Source organism: Danio aesculapii, chromosome 15, assembly GCF_903798145.1.
Source record: "Danio aesculapii chromosome 15, fDanAes4.1, whole genome shotgun sequence".
Lineage (NCBI taxonomy): Eukaryota > Metazoa > Chordata > Actinopteri > Cypriniformes > Danionidae > Danio > Danio aesculapii.
In genome coordinates, this window is record NC_079449.1 from 47,693,416 (window position 1) to 47,719,563 (window position 26,148).

Sequence of the window (26,148 nt, forward strand, 5' to 3'; positions counted from 1 at the left end):
GTAAATAAATAATAAAACAGCTTAATTATTAAAACAGCAACTAAAATTAACTTGGAAATAGAATATATAAAAATAAAAAGTAATTCAAAATATATTTAAAGCCACAGTACCAGTGTATATCAGAGATTAAATAACTCCTACTCACCTTTCCTCTCTTTTAAGTACTCTGGGTCAATTAAAACCACGCCATCTGCAATAGGAAGAAAATATGTATTGGTAAAAAGTCACATACACATGCTTAGCTAAGAAATGATTGCTGCTTTAAATTTAGCAAAACTGATCAAATATATATTTGATGGAAATCAAACATGCAGACAATACAAATGGCAACATATTACAGACTTTGCACATGATTACACACAAAGTAAATGTCATTTACAATTGTAAACATCAATTAAAATCGTGGATCTTATTTCTTACCGACAGGCTCCACAAGGTCCACATGGTCCACGAAATCCCTCTTACCAAGGTACACAGTTAACTAAAAGAGAATCATCATTTACAAAATATCAATACAACTCCAAACAATTCACATAATAATTTCAACTGGGCTATATTTTTTTATTATATTTTTATTTTGTTTTATATGGTTCTATGTTTATGTTCTATTAACCTTTGTCTTGATCTAAAATAAGGTTTTTAAAAATGTAGTTATTTATTATTTAACTAGGAAGGTCCTACTAATATCTCTTCTACTACACTGAGAAAAAATATCCATTGGATTTTCTTACTTTTTTTCAAGAGTTCACACTTAGCTGATAATCAATAAATCGTATTTGGCATGCTGTCCCAGGAGGGAGTCCTGAGCTCGTAATATCCTCGAGCCCTAGGCTCCCTCCCGTTAGAAGGGCGAGAGGGGAGTTCGAGCTCAGTAGGTCTCGAGGACTCCCCTGCTGGTCGCTGTGTGAGAAGTGTAAACTAGGGTTGTTTTCTGTGATAATTTGGTTTAGTCGATTGGCTATAATTTGTTTTTGGACGGTGGGAGGAAACCGGGGGACCCGGGGGAAACCCACGCGAACACGGGGAGAACATGTAAACTCCGCACAGAAACACCAACCAGCCCGATAGGAGGTCGGACCAGCGGTGTTCTTGATGTGAGGCAACAGTGCTAGCCACTGGGCCACCGTGTCGCCCTATCGGAAAAAGAGGGAGGAAGTAGGGGTGGAAGGGGGGAAGCTTCAAGGCGAAGATAACTGGAGTAAAAAAACTCTGGTTATTTATAATGCTTCCATAATCATCTAATGGGTCAGATTACAGAGCTAATGAGGAGCCAGCCGTGTTGATCATAAGCACGTGATCCTCTCGAAATTAGTTTATAAATAAACCACACAATGTAACTGGTTGCAAAGCATTTTTATATGGGCTGAATCTAAACAAACAATTTAAGTTGAACATGACTAAATTTAGTTTGTTTAAATTCAGCCCTTATTAATTGTTTGCAATCATTTGTCTTAACAAAAACTTGGTAAATACAATAAATCTTTTTTTCAATGTATAGTCCTTTTCAAGACAGGCAGTCCAAAGTTACACACACACACACACGCACACACACAAAGGGCACTATTTTAACGATCCAAGCGCAAAGTGTAAAGTGCATGTCGCAAAAGCATTAAGGGCAAGTCCGAATCCCCTTTTGCAATTTTAAGGACAGAATAATACAGTCTGCACCCTGGCGCATGGTCTATAAGGGTTGTGGTCATTCTCTTAATGAGTTATGGTGTTTTGAGCATAACGTGCAATAAACCAATCAGAGTCTCATCGCCCGGTGCTATTTACAAGGCAGACATTGTAAGTGTAAAAACTGAACACTTCACTAGTGAGAAAACAGTTAAACAGAGCATCTACAGTGCGAGGATAAAGAACGAGTATCATCCAATTAGCCTCTTTACTTTTTCTTTACTATACTTTTACTCTTTACTCCTTTACTTTTGTTGATTAAGGAAACGGTGTTGTACGCACTCCACTGAAGACATCCATTAGCCTACATATTTAATTTTGTTTGTTAAGCGCAAAGATTTGTTTCAAAACTATTTCGAAATTTGACAGGTGGACAAGTCTAAATTTGTTTTTATTAAAACAAATATATGCATATAATAAACACTAATAATAATAATATTATACAAATGTAATAACACACCCATGAGTCCACAAAGTGGTCAAATGGATTTGCTATTTAAGCAACATGACACAAAACGTGAAAATGTCAGTTGCGCTGGACTAAAAATAGCAATAAATCACATCATGCACATCTTGCACCTTATAGCGCTGGGTGTATGATAGGGCCCATAAACACAGACAGACACATAAAAAGGTCTTTCTGGTACTTAAAATATTATAAACCATAATCAATTATTAAAACTTGTGCACTGTTCTAAATAGACAGACTTTAAGTATTTTTAAAAATACAGCAATAGATGGTACAGGTTTCATATGACGTATATTTTAAAGCCATTTCCATATACAGTTGAAGGCAATTTTTGTATTTAAATATATCCCAAGCGATGTTCATCAGAGCGAGGACATTTTCACAGTTTTTCCTATTTAATTTTTTTCTTCTGGGGAAAATCTCATTAGTTTTAGTTTGGCTAAAATAAAAGCAGTTTTAAAGGTCAATATTATTAGTTCCCCCTTGTTTGGCTACAGAACAAACCCCTGTTGCCTAATAAACTAACCTAACTTACCTAATCTTATTAACATAGTTAAGTCTTCATTCATTCATTCATTCATTCATTTTCTTTTCGGCTTAGTCCCTTTATTAATCTGGGGTCACCACAGCGGAATGAACCGCCAACTCATCCAGCATATGTTTTACGCAACGGATGCCCTTCCAGCCGCAACCCATCACCAGGAAACCCATACACACTCATTCGCACACATACTTACACTATGGACAATTTAGCCTACCCAATTCACCTGTACTGCATGTCTTTGGACTGTGGGGGGAAACCGGAGCACCTGGAGGAAACCCACACAAACGCAGGGAAAACATGCAAACTCCACACAGAAATGCCAACTAACCTAGCCGAGGCTTAAACCAGCGACCTTCTTGCTGTGAGGTGACAGCACTACCTACTGTGCCACTGCGTTGCCCTAGTTAAGTCTTTAAATCATATATTAAGCTACTTTAATATCAGTATCTTGCACTTTAATAGTAGCATCTTGCTAAATAACCAGTACAACATTATGTACTGCCATCATGGCAAAGACAAAAGTCATTAGTTATCAAAATTGCTAATAATGGGCGAATAATTTTGACTTCAACTGTATATGAAGCATATTTAGAAAATGCAGATCGATCTATAACTCTGTATGAAAAATCAGCATCTTAGGTAATCATTTATCTGTTGATCTGGTACAGTTGTATTTGTAAAGTACACCAACAAACTACAGGTAGATATTTACTGTGGTGATTTACCAACTAACGTTTCTTAAATACAACTGAACACACTGTTTTCTCTTTAACTGTAATGAAGTCCATTCTGTCGTTTTATACATATTGCAGTGATGTGTGCAAGCACTTGAACCAATCACAAACCGTAAGGCCAGGGGTATAGCAGCCATTTTAAAAGTGGCAGCTGTATGAGATCCAAAAGTTTACGTGTATATAACTATTAATCACTTGTTTCTAAATGGTCCGTCTCTAAAACTGAGGGCGACGTTGATTGGGAGAGGTTGCTACTCCCCTGTGTAAGACACTATGATAAATAACATCCACTTTAAAAAAAGAAAACATTCAGGTGCAAAGTATTTGGAGAAGAGTACTTTCACCTAAACATTTTAGAGCTCCAAAGTAGAAACGTTGTTTTTCAAATGAAAGTAAAAGCATAATGTTGGTCTCAGTTTTTTCAAAAGCCTATCAATATGAGTCCTAAGTCATCTTTTACAGAGTTATGAGCTTCAATTCGTCGTTTTAGAGCCTCTTCCATCAAGACCCATTTGTCTGATTCAAATATATGTTTATATAATGGTTGTTTTGTGCAGAAGGCAGGCTGCTGAGTCACATGCCCTCTTTCATATTCGCTCCACGCCCGATGCCTGCTCAGCGCTGCGCCGCATGTCTCCCTGCTAATCAGACATATAGACACACATATGGCTATATGCTAACCACACAACCATTACAATCCGGGACCCATCAATAGTGTCACAGCCAATAAATCAATTTCTGGAACGAGAGATACTTTTGCGGTCATTCGGTCAGAACCATTTCATGCTTCATCCACTCACAGAAATCCTATCATGATCAAATCAATCAGAAACACACTGAAAAAAGAACAACTCAGGTAAGTGCTGGCAAACATTTTATATGAGCTGAATTTAAACAAACAAATTACATTTAGTAATGTTCAACTTAATTTGTATGTTTAAATTCAGCCCAAATAATTTGCTTGCAAACAAACTTAAATGAGTAAACCCAATGAGTAATTCTTCCAGTGCACTAACATCATTGGTAGACATAAAAGAGGAATGAAAGTAATGTAGTCTTACCTTTCCATTGGGACTTGCCTTCTTGAACACCCTGTGGAAAAAACAAAAGCATATGAAAACACAAACATATGAGACACGTGCTACATTTTCTCTAATATACAGCTTTTTAAAAGAGCTTTAAGCATGTTGTTACTCGAATAGCATTTATATAAAAACACCTGACACTGGAATGGTTGTCTGGTGAAATCAGGTAAAAACCTCAAGCTAGCAAGGCTAGAAGCTAACCATTATCATTAGCAATACCATTTTCTACAGTGGGAGTTGTTAGGTTTGTTGTTAGGTTTATTGCAAGTTTTGCTAAAATGGATGGAGTATTTGAGTCTGCAATCAGCCACTTTTCTCTCTTGAAAACAACCCTATAGCACCTGGAGAACTTTCCCCAGTTTGCCTGCTTTATCCTAAATATTACGACATGAATTTCAATTAACTTCACAGTTAACATGCTTTATATATTGAGAATATTGAATATTGGACACTTTTTCTAATGAGATAAACAGATGAATGCGTTCAGAAATATCACATATTGTGTTAAAATATATGGCACAGCACATGAAAATGGTTCCAGTCTTTGTTACGCTAGTAACATCTGTGTTCGTAACAGATGAATAGCATTTAATGAACTTGCATCCGAAATGTAACAAAGGTGACATTTCTATTAACACACATGCATCTGCTTACTGTATCTGTGCCTTTCATCATTAGAAAAGGTTTATTTTCAGTTTTTTATGTATGACATTTGTGCATACATAATATAAATATAAAAACGGCAGGATTCCCTTTCCTTTCATTTCATTACCATTTCCAGCCTGGTCTTAGCTGGTCAGGCTGGAAAATGACCGGCTAAAACCAGCTTGACCAGCCTGGTTTAAGCTGGACATAGCTGGTTTTGGCTAGGCTCCCAGCCTTGCCAGGCTGGTCAAGCTGGTTTTAGCTGGTCATCTGCCAGCCTGACCAGCTAAGACCAGGCTGGAAATAGCTGGAAACCAGCCTGGAAGTAGCCAAAACCCCTCTAAAATCAGCCTGGTTGACCAGCTAAAACCAGCCAATCAGCCTAGGCTGGTTTATTCAGTAGAGTAGGTTTATATATTAATAGTTTTTTTATCTTTTTTTGGGAGGTAGCTAACTCAGGCTCACACTCCAGTATAGCAGGTGGCGGTAATGCACCTAAATGTTGGTTGCCGACCACCATAAAACAACAAAGAAGAAGAAGAATGCTGCGTAAAGTGTGTTTAAGAAGCTTAAAGTTACTGCTGTCATAAGTCAAAAAGGACAGTGAAGAAGACTTTATTAACCCAAGGGCCCTCTTTTCATGACAAGCCACCACCGAGGTGTTTGTTTTGCTTATTTAATGTATTAGATAATCGCGATTTGTATAATTTCTTATATGTTTGTACTGTATTCATTTACTAATACAGTTCTCACGGCGTAATGGCGTCAAAGGCGCAAAGCACATTATAGACGACCTTAAAATAAACGCCCGTTCTGGAGAAACGACCTGTGTCTGTGTTGTTGTGAAAAGAGTTACATTATTTATTAAACTACCCATTGAATTTATTAACCCTAATCCTAAACCCAACCCTCACAGTAATGTAAAAACAGTAATTATTGTAGTGTCGTAATTGTATTGTTGTAATAATATCAATAATACCAGTTAACTTCCAGTTGCAGATGTCTCCCTTCTAGACTTTCCCCTTTGCCCAGCAACTCTTACCCTTGCAGCAACTGCTAAAGTCAGGACGGTGAAGCACAGAAGCTTCTCAGCTTCACAGTGTCTCTTCAGTGTCCTATGTAGCGATGGCCTACAGGCATGTTTGTTCTAGTTAAAGGGCTTCAATTAAATTACCCAGCTTTCCTCTCTGTTAAGTCCTAATGCTGCCATAAATTAGCCGTGGTGTCTCCACAAATCCCGCCGGGCACCAGCACATCCTCTCAACTTTACATCCTTATTAGAGGAGTGTCCTCATTATTGGACATTAGGCTTTCAGAGGAAGCATTTCGGCACGATACAGAAGTGCGTGATGATGGAGATCTCGCAGGCAGATCGCAAGAAGAGTGTGAACCATTAGCGTCTTCGAAAACACAAGTTTGTGGGGTTTTTATGGCTTTAGCATTAGATGATACATTTGTAAGTAGCTTTAATAGCACTGACGTACGAAACACAGTAGTAGCTTCTGAATATTAACCCAAAGTTGGGTCTTACAATGATTTCGAATGAAGCAAAATTAGTTTTAAATAAGCAATTAAGTATGTTTTTCTACTAAACCTAACCCAATCTTATAATGTTCTACTGATAATTAATTGTTTGTTTACATGTAGCTCTAAAGCTACTTACACTCAAAAAATTACATTTGCTGTTTGTTCAAACTACTTAACTAAAATGAGCTGAAACAACTCAATTTTTTCTCAAAAGTATTTTCAAGAGTCCACACTTAGCTGATGATTAATTATAAGCTTGTTTGGCGTGCTGTCCCGGGAGAGAGCCCTGAGCTCATAAGATCCTCGAGCCCGGGGCTCCCTCCCGTTGCAAGGCGAGAGGGAAGTTTGAGCTCAGGTAGATCTGAAGAACTCCCCCGCTGTAATAATCAGTGAACAGCCAGTGATAGCTCTTGAGAGATAACCATTTACTAGGAGCATGTCTATAGTGCCAGTTTGGATTAGTCAATTAACTTATGTTGCATGTTTTTTGGACGGTGGGAGAAAACTGGGGAACCCGGGGGAAACCTAAATGAGCACAGGGAGAAAATGCAAACTCTGCACAGAAATGTCTGCTGGTTTGGTAAAGCCTGGAACCAGAGACGTTCTTGCTGTGAGGCAACAGTGCTAAGCACTGGGCCACCGTGTCACCCATCTAGGAAGAAGGAGGAGTAGGGATGGATGGGGGGATTCTTCAAAACGAAGATAGCGGTGGTACGTAACCCAGGGTATTTGTAGTAGCTTAGGAGTTGTCTGATTGGTGCATTGAGAATTGGATAATGCGGATCCAGCCGCTAGCAATCATAAGCATGTGATCCTCTCGAAATTTGTTTATAACTAAACTTCACTTATTGATCATATTAGATATGAAACATACAGTACAAATAGCTTTTCACTTTTTCTTTTTTTTTACACAACGAATAAACAAAACCCGTCGCACATATATACATTTAGGATCTATAAAAATATATAAATAATATTAAGATGAAAATCAAATAAATAATAATATTAAGTACAACATATTTTACTCTCATATATGAGGGAAGAGTGGGAAAAAATAAAAATAAAAAAAAATAACAAGGTTCTACTCTTCTTAAATGGCTGAGGCGTCCATCTTCTTTATGTGATCTAAAGCAGGTTGCCAGAGGAGAAAAAAACATATCAGTACGGCCTCTTACAGTGTATCGTATTTTTTCTAAGGTCAGGTGGTGTAGGAGTTCCATAAGCCATTGCTTAAAGGTTGAAGGAAGTTTTTCCTTCCATTTCAGCGATATTAATCTAGCTAAAAGCGTAGCAAAGGCAATCACATTTATCTTGCTTTTGTTAAAACATAAGGACTGTGGTGTGATCCCAAAAATTGAAAGGATGGTCGCAGGTTCTATATAGGTATTTAATGCGTCCGAGAGAAATTTAAATATTAGCTGCCAGAAATCCTTTAATTTTGAACAAGCCCAAAACATATGAGATAGAATAGCTGGCTCAATATTACATCGCTCACAATTAGGCTCTATATTCGGTTTAAATTTGGCTAGTTTCACTTTGGACCAATGTAATCTATGTACTACTTTAAATTGTATAACTCTATGTTTTAAACAAATTGAAGATGAGTGGATATTATCTAAAACAGATTGCCACATGTCTTCTGATAGTTCTGTCTCTAGCTCAAACTTACATTTTCTTTTTAATTGTACAAGGGGTTCCAGATTGTTGGAATTAATTATAGCATAAAAACAACTCAATTTTTGAGTTTTTTTGGGAGGCTGGGTGGTAACTTAATTGTTTTATGTTCAATCTACTTAAATTTCTAAAAACTAATAAGTTAACTTAATTCCTTCATGCTGTCCCAACGATTGTATAGAACCCACAGTGACTCAAAAAAATTGATTACTGCTAATTGTTCAAACTACCTGTTTAAAATGAGCTGAAACAACACAATTCTTGTAATTTCTTTGGCCAATTTATTTGTTTTCTGTTCAGTCCACTTAAATTTGTGACCCATTAAGTTAACTTGAGCGTTTTGTGTTGGGACAACATGAGGGAATTGTGTTGGTCCGACTGCCTGGTGAGGGGATTTGTAGTTTCCAGCATGCTTTACGTGGGATTGAATTAAGATAGGGAAATGTTGACAATAAAAGTAATCTTAGGTGTTAAAAGTTAATAAAAGACTTGTTAGTTTAATCTTCACTTTAGTTTGAAGATTTAGAAGTTTTTCATGTAATGCTTTGAGTTTTGAGATTACCTCCTTGCAGAAGCACCCATGCTTTGGGTGATGGCAGCTTGATTAGCAACAATGCAGTTTGTTGCATTGCTCAGGGAGCAATAACTGTCCTAAAATTACTTCTGAGATCAGTCTCAATCAGCTGTACATCTAACTCCTGAAATATGCTTAAAATGGCTCTTCTAGTTCATTTAGGATAACTTTAAATAAAACTAAGAGACTTCAAAATGTACGATACATAATAGACCTGCATGATATTATCAGAACTTTGAGTTTAAGTTAAAGAAAAATATAAATGTATTTAAATATTTGATAAAATCATGTTGGACCAACTCAGTTGCCTGTCCTGAATCAATACGGAGTTACTTTTTTGGAAAGACGACACCATGGCTGTTGTATTTCTTTCGGACAGGTAATGTTCTGTTTTAAACTATTTTAGTCACGCAAAGCTTATGTAGATATTTATTGTTACAAATGGGTTATATGCACAGAAGTGTTGTTCAGCTACTGAAATCTCCCGATTACGTGATTATTTTCGTTTTCATAAGTTATTTTTATTTAGTTTAGCAACAAACCATAAGTAAATAACATTAGCGCTATTCCGCCTAGCCTCCTTTACTGAAGTGATTGGACTGAGTTCCTTTACTGTTGGTTTTATATTCACATCACATTGGTTCATTTTTGAACAATGACAACCTGTGACGAGCTCCCTATATTGTTTACCATGCTAATCTGAATATTCGGTCTGAAAAAGCATGTAAGTATGGCTTAGTAATAAATGTAATTCCTGCACGCCGCTGGCCAACAACTAAGCATACAGTAGTGGCTTTAGGAGGCACCTGAAAGAGTGAGCAGTGATCCTTGCATGCATGAAATATTGCACATCATGACAAGTTTTGCTTGCTAACAACACAACTGAAATGTGCTAGATATAATAAATCGCGTGATTTCAGGAGGCATGGCTTTGGATGGCAGGGGAGGGACTGTTTCAAGCTATTATGCTAAACGGTTAGCATTTAAGCAGATCACCTACTGCACCTTTAACTTCATTCCTTCATGTTGTCCCAAGACAAATTCATTGTGTAGAACCCAGCGTTTTTACAGTGTATATAATCTGCTCTTATGTTCTTAAAAACCAAACCGATCCGAAATTGTTCTTATAGCTTCTGCATATGTTCCCATTTTTTTTAAAGCTGGATGACTGCGTCCGATAACAGACTGAATATATGTAAATGAGTGACTGTTAGTGAAGTCTCGTTATTTAAGTTGCAAAGTTACCATGGTACAGCTGGCATTGCTTAAATAAACTAAGAAATATAGTCTGAAAGAACACTGGTGTTCAGTGAAAGAGTCGTAAACTATAATGAATGATGCCTTTTACCATTTAGTGCCATGGCTGTAATTAAGTTGTTTTCTTATGCAAATCACTGTATTAGGGCACTGTCTTGATGTTGCCTGGGTTAGAGAGAGACCAAGCTATTCAGAACTGGATAGGGGTCTAAACAGGGATTGACAAAATATTGTATACTGAATTAATAAAATGATTTACTAATTATTACAAGGAAGTTGAAGAAACACATTCAAATAAACAGCATACACGTGCAAGAGAGAGACATTGTTTGTGTATGTGAATGACACTGTGCATGTATAATAACTCATAGTAACGTTTTAGCTACCTTTAGGCAAGCGTATTTGAGCATACTGCCACAATGATTGATATAAACCGGCCCCCTCAAGACAAAGACTACAGAATACACAATACGTGTCACGCATAAGTTTTGAATGAGACAAAATGGCAAACGAAGCCCCGCCTTCTAGTACAGGAGCCAATCCTTGATCACTATAGCCTGATGACCCTTGGAGGGAGGGGCTTGCACCAGACGTGTGTTCTTTATGACAGTTTCTGTAGTTCTTATGAATACTTGAGAGTCTGCAAATGCACTAGAATCTAGCGAATGCTCGTTTCACAGACATGAGAGATATAATCACATAAAACATGAAATATCTACTTTTGTTATGCCTAACCTCATTCACAAGTACCTGGGTAGAGTTAGGATTAAGAGGTATGGTTGATAATTCAGTGAAGGGTTGCATGATTTGGCAGGTGGGCACTTCTTGGCACAACACTGAACACATGATCATTTAATCATATGATAATGTTATTTATATGTGAGATCCTCAAATCTGGCCTATGACATCCACTTTCCACTCTAACCCTGATCAAACTGGATGTTGGCTGAAAGACATGGTGACAAACGTGACAATGGAAAAGATAACCTATATATTAAGAGTTAAACACAAGATTTTTGAGGGAGGTCTAAAAATGCAGTAGAGTTGGAAATGTGTTGATTGGTGAATTAGAAGAGAGCTCATAAATATTGATGTAAAATACTGAGAAGTTTTGTTTGTTTTGTTGTTGTTTTTCCTTATTTATTATCTGAATTTAAATTTAAACATGCAATAAAGGGTCCGTTTTTTTTTCATGTTTTTTTTTTAAGAAAATTATTCTATTTATTATTGTTAAAATCTGTTCATTAAATGTAAAAAAAAGTTAAATTGTTCAAATTATTTATTAAATATTTATTTATTACTTATTGTATGTAGTTTCAAATGAAATTATTACTCCAGTCATTGTTGCTTTGATCACTATTACCATTAATAATAATAATATTAATAATAATAATAATATTAATAATAATATTAATAATAATAATAATAATAATAATAATAATAATAATAATTTTAATAATAATAATAATATTAATAATAATATTAATAATAATAATAATAATAGTAATAATAATAATAATAATAATAATAATAATAATAATAATAATAATTTTAATAATAATAATAATATTAATAATAATAATAATAATAATATTAATAATAATAATAATAGGGCGTCACAGTGATGCAGTGGGTAGCACGAACGCTTTACAGCAAGAAGGTTGCTGGTTTGAGCCCTGGCTGGGTCAGTTGGCATTTCTGCGCTATAGGTGAATTGAATTGGCTGTAGTGTGTGTGTGAATGCAGGAGTGTATGGGTGTTTCCCGGTGATGGAAGGGCATCCGCTGCGTAAAACATATGCTGGATAAGTTGGCAGTTCATTCTGCTCTGGCAACCCCTGATTAATAAAGAAAATGAATGAATGAATAATTATGATAATTATAATAATAATTAATATTAGAGTGAATTATAAACTATTTTTGAACAGTTATTTTGTAGTGCAGTAACAATTCACAAGTTTAAAATTTCTACTGTAGTTTTGATGAGCCTTGATGAGCAGGATAAGCTTATTTTAAAACATTTAAAAATCCTACTGTCCCCAAACTTTGGACCGGTTGTGTATTCAGAAAAGAAAAACCCTGATCAAACTCACATTAGGTTTTAATGTCAATGTTGGCATGATCGACATGACAACAGCCAATTATATTGGACCACAACACAACACTAAAAGGCAGCTTTGACAGCTGTAGTCAACCATAAATATAGTAGAGGGAGACAAGCTTTCTAGCACTTCGATAATGTACCATTGCTAATGCACACGAAACAGCTTTTTTGATGGAAATTACTTCCAAATACAACGGATTTACAAAGCGACTTCTTGATTGATCTCTTTGAGCAAGTCAAAGATGTGTATTCAGACAGCAATTAAATCACCACACGACTTTGGTGTTTGTCAAAAAGTGGTAGCTGATTGGTTGGGGATTTTTACGTGGGCGGTGAGAGGAAAAACATCAACATTCTGGATTCGAGCAGCATTAAAAACTACCCCGTGCAAATGGTGAAAATCCCTTACATCCCCCTGAGAAAAAAATTACCATCCTGAACTAGTTTGTTTCTATGGTTACGACTTTACTCACTGATTGCACACACCTGTGTCTGATTTAGTTACCCGTTTCTTCAGTGCTCATGTTTAAGTACAGTTTCTTTCACTTCTTGTTATGATTATGTGACAGATCCTGACACATCCCCACCCTTGCTCCTGCAACTAACACTGACACTTTGTACAGCTCCGTATGGACAGCTTTCCTGATATAACCAGTTTGTCCCGTTTGCTCGCTACGTACGTCGGCGGACTTGAGACGCAGAGGGGAGTTGACCACGACAATGGGGTTTGAGTCTGGTGAAGAACGGTTCCAGAAAGCAGGTAAGACAATAACCAAATTCAAAAGAATAAAATTAACAAGTAAATAACAGGGTGAGAATGTGGTAAAATCTGAAAACGTGGTAAAAATCAGACGAGGGCTTTTCTTTTTCTGGATTGTTTTTGAAATTTGTTGGTTGGGTTTAGGGAAGTGGGTCAATCAATAAAATTGGTTGGGTTTAGGGAAGGAGGAGGGTGGGTCAGTCGACCGGTCAGTCAGTCAGTCAAACAGTCAGTCAACAGTGACCTCTGGTGGGTTTACACGATAACAGCAGGCACGAATGGCACTCGTGAGAGAAATTTGAGATCTCAATAAGCGTACACATCGGCCTCTCATAGATTCGCGAAAACACCCCCGGGACATATCTCGCAGTGTCCAGAAATGTATATGGAGGTACATGTTCAGAATGAGCCTGGGTTGGAATAAACAGCTTAATGTAAAAGCATAAATATGAACCCTGTCCGTTCTCCTAATCCCTCAGAGTAACATATCAAATTAAAGTTGAAATCATCTGTCAGAAAGAGTACAGCCTGTGCTCAATCTACTTTTATTAATTAACTTTTATTAATTTAACTGAAATAAACAGAAGTCTTCAATAAACTCTCTCTTTGTCAGTTATTAAACATTCCTTTAACATTACACTATTCCCTAATTTAACTTGATGAATTGTATTGAGAGTGGATTAAAATAAATCGGACAGCATTGCTAGTGTTAATGTTAAGTGATTTTGCAGCATTAAAAAAAAAGGGGGTCAGAGGGTGGGTCCCCACCAATGTCAAAAGCAAATCTACGCCCTTGGCTAAGTGTCCTATTCAGACACCAGATGGCATCATTAGCCATTGGCCCCAGGACATCCTACTAGAGCCAAAAAAGTCATGTCTTGCTACAAAAGAGTTGCTAGTAGATTGGCAGCTAAGAGCTCCTGGATGTGTCGTGCATTCGCAAACACCTGAGAAAAGCAGCAGCCATTCAGTAGGTCTCTCTGGAATCTCCAGAGTCGAATTGTCTTCATCTAAATGAATGGCTCATGCAGTGGAGCCCCTCATTACGATCCCTCGGCACAGGCACTGACAGCACAATAATGACAGACAGTGATTTAGATCATTTATGGCAATTACTGTGAAAAATGCTCAGCCTTTTCACACCGCGCTTTCTCTGGGAGATGTAATGAGGAAATGATCAATAGGAAATGCAAGGCTCTTGAGTAACAAAATATTCATGAAGAGGAAAGGGCGGGATGCGAGATAAAATGAGATGTGATTACGGCTGGAGCTTCTTCGTTCTGTTCTGTCTAAAATCTAACTGGTCAAAAAGTAAAAAGCTTTACATGAGTGTCCATGTTTACTTCGCACACCATTAACATTAAGGTAGCAGCTTTGAAATGCTTTTAACTATTGAGAAGACTAAGATGGACATCAAACTAAAAGCTACAGTATGGAAATAATTACGCTAAATTTATTTTAGAAAACACACCAGATTGGACAATATGATAGCCTGAGGAAGTGCGCTCGTTTTTTGGGATTGTTTTACTTCTGATTCAGTTGTCTATGGGAGATAATAAACCGCAGTCAAGCTACTTGCTCTACAAACAAGTGTGTTCATGACTATACACACAACGCAGAATAATATAATAAGAAAATATCAGTTTGCAACATCAAGCAGCAGAACAAGCTGATTTTTTATAATTATTTTGTAGGGGTTTACACCTTTATTGTGATAGGACAGTGGAGATTTAGAGACAGTATGGGGAGCAGAGATAGTGGAAGGGACGACAAAGGACCTCAAGCTGGGAATCGAACTTAGGTCGCCGTGAACATCTCGGTGCGATGTGTTGACGCACTAACCACAAGGCAATTAGCGCCGTCAGAACAAGCTGATTTTAACATCTAAAAATGAATGGAAGTGAATGACACCGGAAGTCTTGAGCCATACGCAAAGAATAAGGTGATTCTAGAGGTTATAATGCACTTCTCTTATCCACATACTAAGCCATATACTTCCTATGTGAATTTCAAACATGTATCGGTGCACTCTATGGCACCATTGGAAAGTTATCAGATTGTCTGTCACTGTAGGCTTACAGTAGAAAACAATGTATACACAGTTAGAAAGGTCTGTCTATATGCGCATATTATGCTTCTATGGACTCCTGTTGTGAAATGTATTTACCCTACAGTGTAACATATGCTAACATAGGTGTTTTATGTAACGTTTTTTGACAGAGCGAGATATTTTAGACAATATCTAGTAGAGTGCTTTTGAGTATTGCCTCAGCTCACTCAATGCACAGTAACACGGCATGAAAACAGCAATGCAATAGTTTGTCACACTTTCCTGGAAAAGGAACGGTACTTTCTGAACACCTGAAATACTGTCAAACTACTGAAAACAACAGACAGCAAGCATTTTTTTGTGTTTAAAAGACATCTAATAGACATCTAGTATTATACGTCAACTAAAACAAGACCAAAAACTGGGCTTTCAGTGAAATTCTAATAGACATCTAACAAACAGTCATAAACATGAAGGATTTGCTAGACATGTCAAGTCTGTCTGATCAGTTTATTTGAAGACTAGTCTATATTTGGACTTTCATTAGACGTCTATTAGGGCTTCAGTCCTGAATGTTCTTAATGTTTTATTTAGCACTCTCACTTTATTCTCATTCATGGTCTGTTTTCTTCACTAATAACAGCATTAAAATATACAGTCTTCTCTAGAGTGAGTCTCACAAGCCATATTGTAAAAACTGAAAAAGGTATGACACATATTTGCTCGACGGATATGTGATGTAGATGTAACTGGCAGCTTAATGGAGAGTGCAAGTAAGGCCTGAGAAGGATTTAAAACATGTACTGCTATTTCAAAAAAATGAATAGATATATCAAGTATACTTCATTTCACTGCTACATCGATGGCCAAAAACACCTAACAGTGCATTTTACATGAATGTGTCAGCCTGTAGGACTCTTTAACAGGTCATATCCTTAATATTTGATATTATCTCGCTAATGCTAGAATAATAAACTTACCACATGATCGATACATGCATACTTGCAGATGATCAATTATGCATGTATGATGTACACATGATTTATTCATTTTTGTAATTCATTTTAATATGTCCCAGCTGCTCCTACAAATTCAAAAAGGAAGGAATTAAAAATTCATTATATTAGCCGAGCACATAAAGTCATCATGTCGTAAAAACCCTGAGTTAAATAGGACGAAATTTGGTTTGAGAGATATTCCCAGCATTCATGTCCTGAAATAACGTGCAAATGACCAAAGACTGCAGTCAAATGCATTGATTGTGTTGATGTTTTTGGTATTTAGCGCTGCTGAAACAAATAAATGCTCATATTGTTTGTATTTTTAGGTTTAGATTAATTCCAGTGTTAATTCCTGCACAAACCTACCACATTTTTGTAAAACTTTGCAGATTACTGACAGACTTTTACAACTAACCACAGTGTTTGATCACTACATCTGTACCAGAACACAATTGCTCAAATAAATACCTATGCTACAAATGTACTGTTTGGGGCAGTCGAGCTTCAAATGGCTTTATTGCTGTTGGCAAACGGTTGCTACAGACACTAGATGACATTTAGCCATTGGGAAATTGAGGACATCAAGAGTATTAAATATTACAAGTCTTATTTATTTGAAAGAGCCTGCAAAATATGAGACTAATGTGTCTCTGAAATGGACAATCAGGTTAACACTTTAGTTTAAGTATCAATTCCCACTGTTGACTACTGGCTTATTACCTGCTTAAGATATTGCCTATTAATTAGTACCTATAATGTATTAACTTACACTTTAAACCATCATTAAACCTAGTAATGCCACCAAATCTGCCCTTAAACATAAGTGTTGTGCAATACAATATAAACATACCTGTTAATTAATTAATATATTTATTTATAGTTATGTCACTTAATATAAAGTGGGACCAAATAAACTGTGAAATAAATTCAAGTAGAAAATGGTGGCAATGACATAAAATAAAACATTACTAAAAGTATAATGGTAAACTAAAAGGACGGTTTGGTTTTGAAGTCACGACAATCTGTTTCTTTTCTTTTTCTTTTTTTAAGTGAATGTGTTTCTGACTTTAAGGGGAACCTATTTTACCCCTTTTTACAAGATGTAAAATAAGTCTCTGATGCCCCAACAGTGTGTTTGTGAAGTTTCAGCTCAAAATACCACACAGATAATCTTTTATAACTCTTTGAAACTGCCCCTTTTAGGCTTTAATCCAGGGAAAGCCCCACCCACTAATGAAGATCTTGCCCTCATTAGCATAGGAAGATAATCTTGTGTTTGAATCTGCCACTATGCTGACAAAGGCATTTGTAGCTCCACCCTCTTTTGAAAAGAGCACAATCTCATTTGAATTTAAAGTGACAGTCACCAAAATGACACAGTTGGGATTAAACGCAGGAATGTTTAATTCGATTCCTTGAGGGCCGCAGCCCTGCACAGTTTAGTTCATACCTGCCAACACATCCCTTTTTCCCGGGAGTCTCCCGTATTTCAGACCCATCTCCTATTTAATTTCCAGAATGCCACTCACTGCATGGCACCTACACATTCCCACTCTTCCGCCTCTGCCTCACCACCCCGCCTCCGGGATTTTCAGATTCAAATGTTGGCAGGTATGGTTTAGTTCCAGCCCTGCTTCAACACACTTACCTGTAGGTTTCAAACAAGACTGAAAGAAAGACTTAAATAGTTTGATCAGCTGTGTTTAATTAGGGTTGGAACTAAACTGTGCAGGGCTGCGGCCCTCCAGGAATTAAGTTTGACATCCCTGCGTTTAATCCCAACTGTGTCATTTTGGTGACTGTCACTTTAAATTCAAATGAGATTGTGCTCTTTACTAAAGAGGGTGGAGCTACAAATGCCTGTGTCAGCATAGTGGCAGATTCAAACACAAGATTATCTTCCTATGCTAATGAGGGTGAGATCGTCATTAGTGGGTGGGGCTTTCCCTCTCTGATGACACGTACAAAGGGAGAATGTCAATCAAATAGTTGTTTTTATGAAGTGTGATTATAAAAAATAAAACGAACACATTTTTAGTATTAGAAGCGGGTTATATTCACAGATTGTTGCCACACAACTGTGATTAAACCAGACTACAGAATAAACAAGACATGTCACTCGGATAGTTTTGAATGGGGAAAGTTTCTGACATTTCTCTGGGGAGAAGCTCGGATCAGATGTGTGCTTTTGCGACAGTTTTTTGTGGTCGACAAACACACTGGAATCTCAAAGAATACCTGCTTCACAGACATAAGAATCATGTGCAAATAAAGCTGGACATCTGTGCCTTTAAATGAGCCAAGTGTACTTGATAACAAAAGTTTCTTTGGTTTTGTAGTCTGCGTGAAAAGAACATGAGGTACATTCAGCCCTGTCAAACGCACATCACATGACAGCAATTAACGCCCACTAACCAGTAAACAAAGAGTCGCTGTTATTTCTGGAGGAGATTCGCCATCAAGACCGAGCTGTGAATTACTTCAGAAGAGCAGTGCGATCAGGCGAAGCATTATCCAGGGGATGATAATGTGTAGAACGGCTAGAAATGAGGTCGGTGTTGTGATCTCGTTCCATTTGAATGCACATGCGCATTCGCTCGGGCAACCTGAAAAACTGCCTATTTTGTTTGATTCTGACGTTTAGAAACGAAACTTATCAGACGGTTGTTGTTTAATTTTATATATGAATATGTAATGTAATCATAAGCTTGGCAAACAGTTTTGGAGAACTTGATGTTTCCCCATTCATACAGAATGCCTCAGAATACTGCTCGAGAGGTGTTTCAAAGGAAGCCGCCGAGTAATATGGCTTGCCTTAAAGGGACTTTGATTAAACCTCTTACAAATGTGATTAAAATAATTAAAATAATAAATAAATTTAGTTACAGTTAAAAAAAGTAAGTCTTTTGAACTATGTCACCACATTATTTGCAACAGCATTTATTTAAAAGACCCCTGGCCCCCCAGAAGAAACAAAAACAGACATGCATTTGTTTGGTAGACAGCCCCTACAGTCTTCGAATAGAACATTGTGTATCTCCAAATTCTGGGTCACAAAAACATTAGCACAGTAGACTTTACCACATGAAGAATTCAATCTTTTCTCAGAGTAAATAAATAAATCCTGGCAGGCGTCTCGGTGACCTACATTTAGCTTCATTCAAATAAGCAAGATCAGAGTCTCTACCCCTGTGAAGGCAGACGGAGATGCACTGAGGCACATTCAAAATGCACATTTTTCACACACATACACACACTCAAAGTGTCGAAGTGATAATTTTCAGAAGCATAACCATCATAGCAAATAAACTTGATTCAGAGAATATTAAGCTTTTATTGATAGGCTTCAGGGTTTTTTATATTCTAATTAACTCCCTATTACTGTAATCTGGTGCATGTCGTCAGCGATGTGTAGATGGAACATAACTTTAATAGAAACCTGTGTGCTATATTGTCCCCACCAAAGCTCTGCAATGGCTACACGGACACCTGGCATTCACTAAAAGAATTGGATTATGTGTTAACATAAACATGCCACAGACAACGGCTTCATGAAATTAAACCTGAGAGGCACCAGGAAGCTTTCAGCCCATAATGTGCTTTCGCACTCCCAGTTTTAATAGCCAGGGAACATACAGTAAGTGATTTCAAAGTGTATGTATATGAATTTTTAAATATGGCGCATGAAAAAGGATATGCGATGTTTACTGTACTATTAAGCAAAAAAGAAGCAGTGATGTACCTTCATGTTGTTTCAATTCACCTTCATTTTAAAATATTCAGCTGCTAGTAATAAAACGACACAAAAGAGGAAGGTTTGCAAGTGATTCACTCTATTTGGTCAGAAAAATGTTTACTATTTGCTTAGTTTGCCCTCATTTGTACTATATTTTAAATGTTCGACTCATTCAGTTCATTCACACAAGCCAAATATATTCTATCCACTGTTTACACTTACAATCAAAGTGTGCACTCAGTTTGGCTTCATTTATACATTACAAATTGCTCATGCAAATATGTCTAATAATCCATATCGTTTGCAAATACTTGAGAAATATCCTTCTTAACTTGAATTATTTGCTTGGGTACATGACTTCAGTTTTTGTTCTCACGCTTTGATTTGTTGCTGAATAACCAATCAGAGTGTTTATCAGAAGTGATCACTTCAGCTGATCACTTGCCTGACAGACGGCCTGACAAAGTCCAATGGCCGACCATCAGATTTGTGTGCCCCGGCCCTCAAACAACCAAATCGAGGCCAAAATTGCAGTGTGAGCCAACACAATCTTACCGCAAATTAAACTTTTTTTATTTAGTGGCTACTTCATATCAATTTTCAGTCTTATTCTTTCATTTCAGGATTTTATGATCTCATATATACATTGCGGTTGCTCATCCCCCAATGATAGTTGGGTTTAGGGGTTGGGGGACACGCCTTCTTTTAACAATTGTACATTTTCATACAAATGAAATTGTATGAATTTGCATGAATTAGCCACATTTCTGCCAATACGTAAAATACCTTTCCTCATGAGATTTGGTTTTAGGTGAATATTAATCTACATTCCTTTGTAGGAAACCAGTGCCCACATAGCAAAATATCTCTGGCCCAGCTCTGGCCCACACAATCAGCTTTTGCTTGGCCCACATGCCGCAGTGAATTACGGCACATGACTGGACCATATCTGGCTTCCAGACAAGGGCCAAACACGGACCATATCTGGGCCAAGTCTCAGCCGAGTTAGTAACCCATAACAGCCTAAAATGGGCCAGATATGTTGGTGTGTCACGACTGCAATGAAAATGATAAAGCCATAAATCATTGCACTTTAGGCTTGCTATGGGTGAGCTTTTTTCTCAAAGCGACCTGATTGGTAGAATTTTTTTCTTTATTTTAAAATAACAAAAATGTACTTTAAATGTGGGTCAGGACAGGCCAAACTTACATGGCCCACATATCAAGTATTAACATCTGGGCCAAATACTACATTTTACTTTTGGCCCCAGTATTGTTTGCCACCTTAAAGACGGTGCCACCTCTGCCAAACCAGAGCCAAGTTTGGCCCACATGCTGTATGCCAGTGCCGGATAAATGCCTGCTGTGCCAGATTTATGCCAAATCTGGGCCAGAATTCTTTGCTACCTGGGATGTTGTCATTTGCCATTGGCACAGTCGCTCTTTATTGCACATACTGACCTTTCGTCCAAATCCAAAACAGTTTCATAAAATATCCAAATGTGGGTTACTGATGGGGGCTTGTGCCCTAGTTCTGACAAAAGGCTAACAGGCACTTTGGGTATTCTGTTAAGTGCAGATTTAGCTTTTATACTGTTGACCTACAAAACTTAGTTGCTGAAGCTGATTAACTAAGGAAGGCTGTTAGTTAAGCTTGTTAAGAAGCCCGATGCTGGCGTTTTCAGCATCAGTATTATCAGTATTATCCTCCTTGAATAAAAATGCTCATGTTTATCTTCACAAATCTCAATTATAGCATCAAGCACTGGCTCAAGCTTCAGTCACGTTATGCTTAATGTCTAGCAGCGAAATGCCTTGCACATTTCCTCAATGTCTATGAACAGGTTAAATGTGTGCTCCTGCATCCTCTTGATCCGCAGCCTCTGAAACACACAGGATGTGCGGCTCAGGAACAAAGAGCAGGGGTGGGATCGGGGGCAGGTGGGGGGGACTGGGGAAGGAAGCGGAAAGGATAGATGACAAGCCCTCTCTGTTTAGCACGCTAAGCATGACTGCCGTGCCTGCTTCTGTCCGTCTTACGTATGCAAGTCTTCGTTCTACTGACTAGCTGGACATCACCATCCATTCCAACTAGAAGGGAAGTGTAGAAAACACTTGTACACTATCCTTATAATCAAGACTGGGAATGATCATGATAAACTAGAGCAGGTCCGCAGCATTGTCTAACACAATTTGGCACTCAATAGACCTCATGTATGGGGACTTTTCATTTTGAATAAGCCTGAATAAGTTTGGTTTGCCTAAAATAAATGATCACTGCCTGATTGCTGGACTAAAAGAACTTCATTAAGTTCCACCGTTCTTTAAATATGATTATTTGAAATGAAATAATATTTATTTTACCACAGAATTTTCAATCAATTTTCTGCACTCGCCTGCTGCTCCTCATGGTGTTTGCATTTTAATGGTCTTTCATCTCATTTTTAAGTTTGAACAACTAAAGGAACGCTTAAGTCTAACTGGCCGTATTTTGATGACATTACTGTAAAGATGCCATAAAAGTAACCTTATGAGATTGAAAATAGTTACTTCAACCTTTAACCAGAAGTTTATCGGTGGTGGTATTTTTATGTTGCAATGCACTTCCATGCATAAAACCCATTGTCCTGATCTTGTTGCGTGTACCTGTCACAAGTGGTCGCTGACAAAGAAAGATCCAAACGCAGGTTTATTTGGTAGAATAATCAGGCAAGCAACGGTCAACACAGGAGCTATCGGGTATATACATAGAATCCAGAGTTGTGGTCGAATAACAGGCGAATGGTCAATACAGGTAGGCAGCAGGCAACGTAAACAAACAAACAAGGCTAGGGTCAAAACACAGCAGGACAAGGCAAGGAAACCGCATCATAATGTTAACTTGATGTTAACACAGTCTCTTGTGTGTGAAACAGAGTGGTTTAAATAGTCCAAGTAATCAATGATCATGAGTATCAGCTGCGTGTATGTCCAAATGACTGTCAGCTGTGGCAGGAGTGATTGCTGCAACGACTTCTGGGACCTGTAGTTCAGCAGGAAGTGCTGAAAACACTGCTGGTGATTACAACATACTACAGGAAGTAATCTCCAGCAGAGAACACACTGCTGGCGATCACAGCAGTACCCAGCAGTTAAAATCGTGCAAAAATAAAATAATTATCAAAATATGTCATGTTTAACAGTGTCCCACATTTTGAATAGAGCCCTGTTATGGAGCCATTTTCTTCTACTCACAAAAATATAACATTTGGCCTTCTTAAAATACAAGAAATGGCTCTACACACTCTTTCTATTCAAAAATACATTTAAAAAACTGTAATAGCAATTGTTAAAGATTGTTCTGTCTGTTGGTACAGGTTTCTTTAAAAAAAAGACAATTTTGTCACCATGTTTGGTGATTTGGTTAACCTGATTCATGTTCAGTGATGGAAATAACTGCACTATAAACAAACGGCGGTACATTTTTCATTACGAGTAAGCAAATGAAGTACTGTTTCCCCCGTTACACCGCCATTACCGTTACTGTCAATAAATTGTACGTTACTTTAATTGTCACTGATGCGGTTGTCATGTGAGCAGCGTCTCTTTCAGCCATAGGACCTGTCTTTCTCAGGGGTGTGTGTGCGTTTGGAGCTGGGGCGGGACACATAACCAATCAGTGATGATGATGATTGGTGTGTCTGTGAATTTCCCTTGTTGAGGTGAAAGGTAAGAATGCTTATGTGCAACTTATACCCAAGAAAAAAAAAAGAGTCTCTCTGCGCCAATGACAAGTAATTCTAATCTAGTGAAGCACCTCTTGCTGTCACACGCCTCCACAAAGTCAAAGTTAGCGGAGGTGATAATCATACCTTCCAACACTCGCGTTTTCCCGGGAGTCTCCTGTACTTCAAACCAATCTCCAGTTTTGTTCTCCCGGAATTTAACCCCCGGAATTTAACCCCCCGGTCCTCAGCTTTTTGGTACAGTCTATAACACCCCCCTCTGCCTCAGCCACCCCTACGGTAAATGGGAAGTTTCCCCCATCTTCATTTAAAAAAAACAAATCTCTGTCTACATTAAAACGCAAAAACACCCTATGATGCATTATAAGGGCATGCCAAACCAACAAGTGTTGATAAAAGCCTTTCATTATGATACATACTTAAGTATTTGCATGAGTACACTGCATACAAGCTAATGCATAGGTGAGAACAGAAGCAGATTACTGTCCTGTCGTGGTGAGAACAATACAATGTCATGTATTTGGAATTTGCCTGAATCGTCTCTTCTGCATTTGGTGTGAACCCAGCCATGTTGGCCCATCAGAACTAGGCATGGGCCGGTACAAGATTCTGACGGTATGATAACCTAGGATAAAAATATCACGATTTCACGGTATTGTGGTTACTGCTCTAAAATACATTCTTTTTAAATGTCTGGATAAAAACGTTTTACCCCTTTGAACACAATATATTTTATTTAAGAAACATTTAAAATATTTGGGAGCAGTGAACATGTCAGGCTAAATTATTAAAAGGAATCTTCTGCTGACTTCTGCTGACTTCATTAGTTTCAATAACACAGATATAAATAAATTAATTTAAAACGATAGTTTCTGCTGGAGATACTGTTGTCGTAGAAAGAACGTAAATAATCCCTAAGGAACGGTATAGCAGAATATTTTGGTGGTTTTAAAACCTTGACTCTTCAAAACCGCGGTATACCTTGAAAACGGTTATCGTCCCATGCCTAATCAGAACAGAGAACAGGGCTTACATCATGAGGTATAAACTCAAAATGTAGTGTCCACACGACCACACTACAGAGTTTTGGAAAATCTTCACCCTGGCCGGAGATTTTAGAAAGCTTCAGTTCCAGTCACCTGATTCTGTGTTTTCGTGTGAACAATCAGCCAAAAACTGCAGTTCCGAAAATACTGTGGACAGGGCATAAGATTGACAATTAGCATTTTCTCAAGGTTAAACTCCCCACTGACCATTAAAAAAAGTAAAGAGAAAAGGATCTTTCTCTGACACAATTTTATGCCGCATTCAAGCTAAGTGCCATTTAAATAATTCTTTGTATTTACCATAAAAGCGAAGCGGGAATTTAGCAGGTTGAGGCTATCAGTGAATAGCCTGAATGAGCTGTGCTAATTAAGATAACTAATCAGATGTTAAAGAAGAGAAAGCCAATTCTCCAGCCATCCACGAGGAAAGAGAACAGCAGGACAAAACCAAGGGGAAGTCAACCAGTTTATTGGCAGCTGCTTGAGACTATCTCGCTGTTGCAACAGATTCTGCTCATGGTTATGTCAGAGGCTTTCAGGCCCAATCAATAAATGAAGTCAGTGCTCTTAACACACATGCTTGTGGCCTTTCAGAAAAGCGCTTTCTCTCAGCACCTCCGCTCATTCACTGTCAAACAACTGCCATTCTTCACATCTAGCCAATAGAGGCACTCAAACAAAATGAAAGTGGTGATTTGTGGAAGTGGTATTAATTGTGATTAAAGCATCTAAAAATCTACAACTTAACGAGTAAATAAATCATCCCACTCTTAAAATGGACTGAAATGATATACGATGTGCACTGTATAAAACATTGCCAGCTGTAGTTGCCAGAACTTTACAGTAACAAATAAAGTGACAGCGTTTAAGAGATTGCAGATTGTGATTATATTGACTGCGCATTTAATAAACTTGAATAACTGAGCTACAAATGTCTACCTTGTGTTTATTTGAGCATTTAAGTTTATAGCACATCAATTATACAATCATTATACATTTATCTACTGAAATAAATTAATTAACAACTTCTTATACACTCAGATTTGCTGCTTGTTTAAACTACTTGAGCTCAATCAACAAAATAAATGAGTTTTTGCAACATCTTAATTGTTTTTATGTTCAATCCACTTAAATTTGTAAATACAATAAAGTTAACTTAATCAATTTGTGTTGGGACAACATGAAGGAATTGTGCAGAATCTAGCATTTTTTACAGTGTTTTACTCATAGAGTCAGGATTAGGATTGGGTAGTTTTTATGAAATGTTAGGTTTGTTTAGGGTTAGTTGTTTGTAATGGTGTATAATTTATTGTTTAAGAGCTAGTAACATGCATCAAACGTCAAATATAAGACAAATTGTAAGCACTACTATAAATTGTAAGAACATAGAAACATGCTATAGTTAACCAGTTTATATCCGGTATAATTTTTATTACTCTATTAGTTTGCTTTTATTTATTTTATCGTGTTTTTGATAAAACAGTACATTGCAGGTATTCAATAACAATGGTATTTTTGTTTTGTTTATCTTTTCTTTTCTT

The 26,148-nt window shown here is 37.4% G+C and overlaps 1 protein-coding gene across 1 annotated transcript in view; it reads right to left on the reverse strand.

Annotated features, from left to right (window-relative positions):
- Positions 1–26,148, reverse strand: part of arrb1 (arrestin, beta 1) — a 58,369-nt gene that overhangs the window by 19,840 nt on the left and 12,381 nt on the right. Inside the window, exons 2-4 of the mRNA XM_056474412.1 lie at positions 4,486–4,516; positions 421–481; positions 146–190 (exon numbers count right to left, since the gene is read on the reverse strand). Of these exons, the coding sequence (XP_056330387.1) occupies positions 146–190; positions 421–481; positions 4,486–4,516 (137 nt within the window). The remainder of the gene's footprint in view (positions 1–145; positions 191–420; positions 482–4,485; positions 4,517–26,148) is intronic.